General features: G+C 54.8%; 1 protein-coding gene across 1 annotated transcript; it reads right to left on the reverse strand.

Annotated features, from left to right (window-relative positions):
• Positions 1 to 257: 257 nt before the first annotated feature.
• LOC147083629 (uncharacterized) lies at positions 258 to 1820 on the reverse strand. The gene has a single exon (XM_085980169.1). It carries the CDS (start codon positions 1803 to 1805, stop codon positions 291 to 293), a length of 1515 nt encoding a protein of 504 aa, XP_085836295.1. The 5' UTR covers positions 1806 to 1820; the 3' UTR covers positions 258 to 290.
• Between the last annotated feature and the right edge of the window lie 1998 nt (positions 1821 to 3818).

Below are 3818 nucleotides of genomic sequence, written 5' to 3' on the forward strand. Positions count from 1 at the left end.
GCATCCGAAAGATGGCACCTCTGATGGAGCAGCTCTCCCTCAGTACTATCTGGAGTGTCAGCCTAGATTACGTGCTCAAGTCTCCAGAGTGGGACTCAAACCCACGACCTTCTGACTCTAGAGGTGAGAGTGTCACCCACTGAGCCGAGGCTGACCCCTCTTAAACTCCAGCCTAGTTACTGGGATTATCAGCATCTTCAAACCGCCCCCCACCCTCCCAACCCCGTAATTGCCATTATTAACACAGAACAGTCCTTCATGTGATTAACAGCAGAATGGGACCAGTGCGCTCAGGTGTGAACTCGCTGGTGTCTCAGCAGGTGAGATGAACTGGTGAATCGCTTTTCACACATTGAGCAGCTGAACGGCCTCTTCCCGGTGTGGATGCGTCGATGCTTCTTCAGGTCCTTGGAGCATTTGAAACTCTTGTCGCAGTCGGAACATTTAAACGGCCTTTCATCAGTGTGAACCAGCTGGTGTTCCTGCAGAGAGTCGGAACGTGTGAATCCTTTCCCGCACTCTGAGCAGGAGAACGGCCTCTCATCAGTGTGAACTCGCTGGTGCAGCCGCAGAGATGAGGGACGAGTGAATCCTTTCCCGCACTCGGAGCACGAGAACGGCCTCTCGTCAGTGTGAACCAGCTGGTGTTCCCGCAGAGAGGAGGGACGAGTGAATCCTTTCCCGCACTCGGAGCAGGTGAGCGGCCCCTCATCAGTGTGAACCAGCTGGTGTTTCCGCAGAGAGGAGGGACGAGTGAATCCTTTCCCGCACTCGGAGCAGGTGAACGGCCTCTCGTCAGTGTGAACCAGCTGGTGCTCCCGCAGAGAGGAGGGACGAGTGAATCCTTTCCCACACACGGAGCAGGTGAATGGCCTCTCCCCGGTGTGAACTTGCTGGTGTGTCAGCATGTTGGATGAACGACTGAATCCCTTCCCGCACTCGGAGCAGGTGAACGACCTCTCCCCGGTGTGAACTCGCTGGTGTGCCCGCAGGGAGCCTGAATGAGTGAATCCCTTCCCACACACGGAGCAGGCGAACGGCCTCTTCCCAGTGTGGGTGAACTGGTGTTTCCGAAGATTGGATGAGTGCGTAAACCTCTTCCCGCAGTGAGAGCAGCTGAACGGCCTCTCCCTGGTGTGGATGCGTCGATGCTTCTTCAGGCCCTTGGAGCATTTGAAACTCTTGTCGCAGTCGGAACATTTAAACGGCCTCTCGTCAGTGTGAACCAGCTGGTGTTCCCGCAGAGAGGAGGAATGAGTGAATCCTTTCCCGCACTCGGAGCAGGAGAACGGCCTCTCCCCGGTGTGAACCAGCTGGTGTATCAGTAGGGTGGAGGAGAGAGTGAATCCCTTCCCACACACGGAGCAGGTGAATGGCCTCTCCCCGGTGTGAACTCGCTCGTGTATCAACAGGTGGCAAGACTGGTTAAACCTCTTCTCACAGTGAGAACAGGCGAACGGCTTCTCGCCGGTGTGAACTCGCCGGTGCTGTATCAGTTGGCTGGATCTTCTGAAGCGCTTCTCGCAGTCGGAGCACTGAAAAGGTCTCTCCCCGGTGTGAACACGCTCGTGTATCAACAGGTTGCAAGATTCGTTAAACCTCTTCAAACAGTGAGAGCAGGCGAACGGCTTCTCCCCGGTGTGGATGCGTCGATGCTTCTTCAGGCCCTTGGAGCATTTGAAACTCTTGTCGCAGTCGGAACATTTAAACGGCCTCTCGTCAGTGTGAACCAGCTGGTGTTCCTGCAGAGAGGAGGGATGAGTGAATCCTTTCCCGCACTCGGAGCAGGTGAACGGCCATTGCATGGAGTGACTGCGTTGATGAGTCTCCAGCTCGGCGAGGCAACTGAATCCTATCCCGCATTCCCGACATTTGCACGGATTCCCCTCGCTTTGGTTACACTTGTGCCTCCCCAGGCTGCACCTTCGGTTGAATCCACGTCCACACACAAGACACGTGTGCAGTTTGCCCGGATTCTGATTGCTGCTTTCCGCTTCCATATGTCGATGATATTCAGGTCCTGATGAATCGAGTGACTCTGTCAGATCTTCGTGCGAAGTTTGCATTAAGCTGCCCGTCTGCAATTCCTCCCCTTGCAAGAGATGGTAAAAGAGGTTTATATAAGTAATTAATGTAAATACAGGAGAGAAAGTAAAGAAAGACTGGCCTTTATACAGCGCTTTTCACGACCAACGGTTTTACAGCCAATGAAGTACTTTTTGAAGTGTAGTCGCTGTTGTAATGTGGGAAACACTGCAGCCAATTGGCATGATAAATAATGGCCAGGACACCGGGGATAACTCTCCTGCCCTTCTTCGAAATAGGGGGATCTTTTATGTCCACCTGAATGTCTCATCCGAAAGACGGTCCTCCGACAGTGCAGCACTCCCTCAGTACTGCTCCCTCCGACAGTGGTGCATTCCCTCAGTACTGCCCCTCCGATAGTACAGCACTCCCTCATTACTGCCCCTCCGACAGTACAGCACTCCCTCAGTACTGCACCTCCGACAGTACAGCACTCCCTCAGTACTGCCCTTCCGACAGTGCGGCTCTCCCTCAGTACTACCCCTCCGACAGTGCGGCGCTCCCTCAGTACTGCCCCTCCGACAGTGCGGCGCTCCCTCAGTACTGCCCCTCCGACAGTGCAGCGCTCACTCAGTACTGCCCCTCCGACAGTGCGGCGCTCCCTCAGTACTGCCCCTCCGACAGTGCGGCCCTCCCTCAGTACTGCCCCTCCGACAGGGCCACGCCCCCTAAGCACCGCCCCTCCGACAGTGCGGTGCTCCTTCGGCACTGCCCCGGAGCGTCAGCCTAGATTTATGTGCTCGAGTCACTGGAGTGGGGACTTTGAACCCACAACTTTCTGACTCAGGGTGCTCCCAACTGGCTGCAAGCACAAGGCATTTCTGAGCTGGAAACAGCAACAGAACTCGAGAGCAAGAAAGCAGCTGTACAGAAGCCTGAAGGCCGAGGTCCAACAAAAAACTCCTGACCTAAAGAACAGATGGTGGGTGGAGAAAGCGCAGGAGATCCAGCAGCTAGCCGACAACCACGACGTGCGTGGATTCTTTCGCGCAGTCAAGACCATCTACGGCCCAAGCACCCAAGGCCCTACCCCACTGCGGGCCAAGAATGGAGAGGTACTCATCAAGGATAGGGAAGCAGTCAGTGCCCGCTGGAAGGAGCACTTCGAAGATCTCCTTAACCATGACTCTGTCTTCGACACGAGTGTCCTCAACTCCATCTCACAGCATGCTACCCGCCACCATCTCAGCACAACCCCAGCTCGGCATGAGGTTGAAAAGGCCATCCGACAACCGAAGAACAACAGGGCCTCAGGAGCAGATGGAATCCCCACCGAGGCACTAAAGCATGGCGGAGAAGCAATACTGGTGCGAATTCATTAACACATTTCTCTTATCTGGAAGGAGGAGAGCATGCCAGGGGATCTCAGAGACGCCGTAATTGTGACCATCTTCAAGTAGGGTGACAAGTCTGATTGCAGTAATTACAGAGGTGTTTCCCTGCTATCTGCCACAGGGAAAGTCATCGCAAGAATCCTCCTCAATTGCCTTCTCCCAGTGGCCGAAGAGCTCCTCCCAGAGTCGCAATGCGGATTCCGCCCACTAAGGGGCACAATGGACATGATCTTCACCGCACGTCAATTACAAGAGAAATGCAGGGAACAGCACCAACCGCTGTACATGGCCTTCTTTGATCTCACAAAGGCCTTCGACACTGTCAACTGTGAGGGATTATGGAGTGTCCTCCTCAAATTCGGCTGCCCTCAAAAGTTTGTCACTGTCCTCCGCCTGCTT

This window comes from Somniosus microcephalus, unplaced genomic scaffold, assembly GCF_052327205.1.
Source record: "Somniosus microcephalus isolate GS21.2 unplaced genomic scaffold, FLI_Smic_1.0 scaffold58, whole genome shotgun sequence".
Classification (NCBI taxonomy): domain Eukaryota; kingdom Metazoa; phylum Chordata; class Chondrichthyes; order Squaliformes; family Somniosidae; genus Somniosus; species Somniosus microcephalus.

Excerpts from the sequence above, each read along its gene's own strand:
- LOC147083629 (XM_085980169.1), bottom strand. The coding sequence starts at position 1,805 with ATGCAATGGCCGTTCACCTGCTCCGAGTGCGGGAAAGGATTCACTCAT.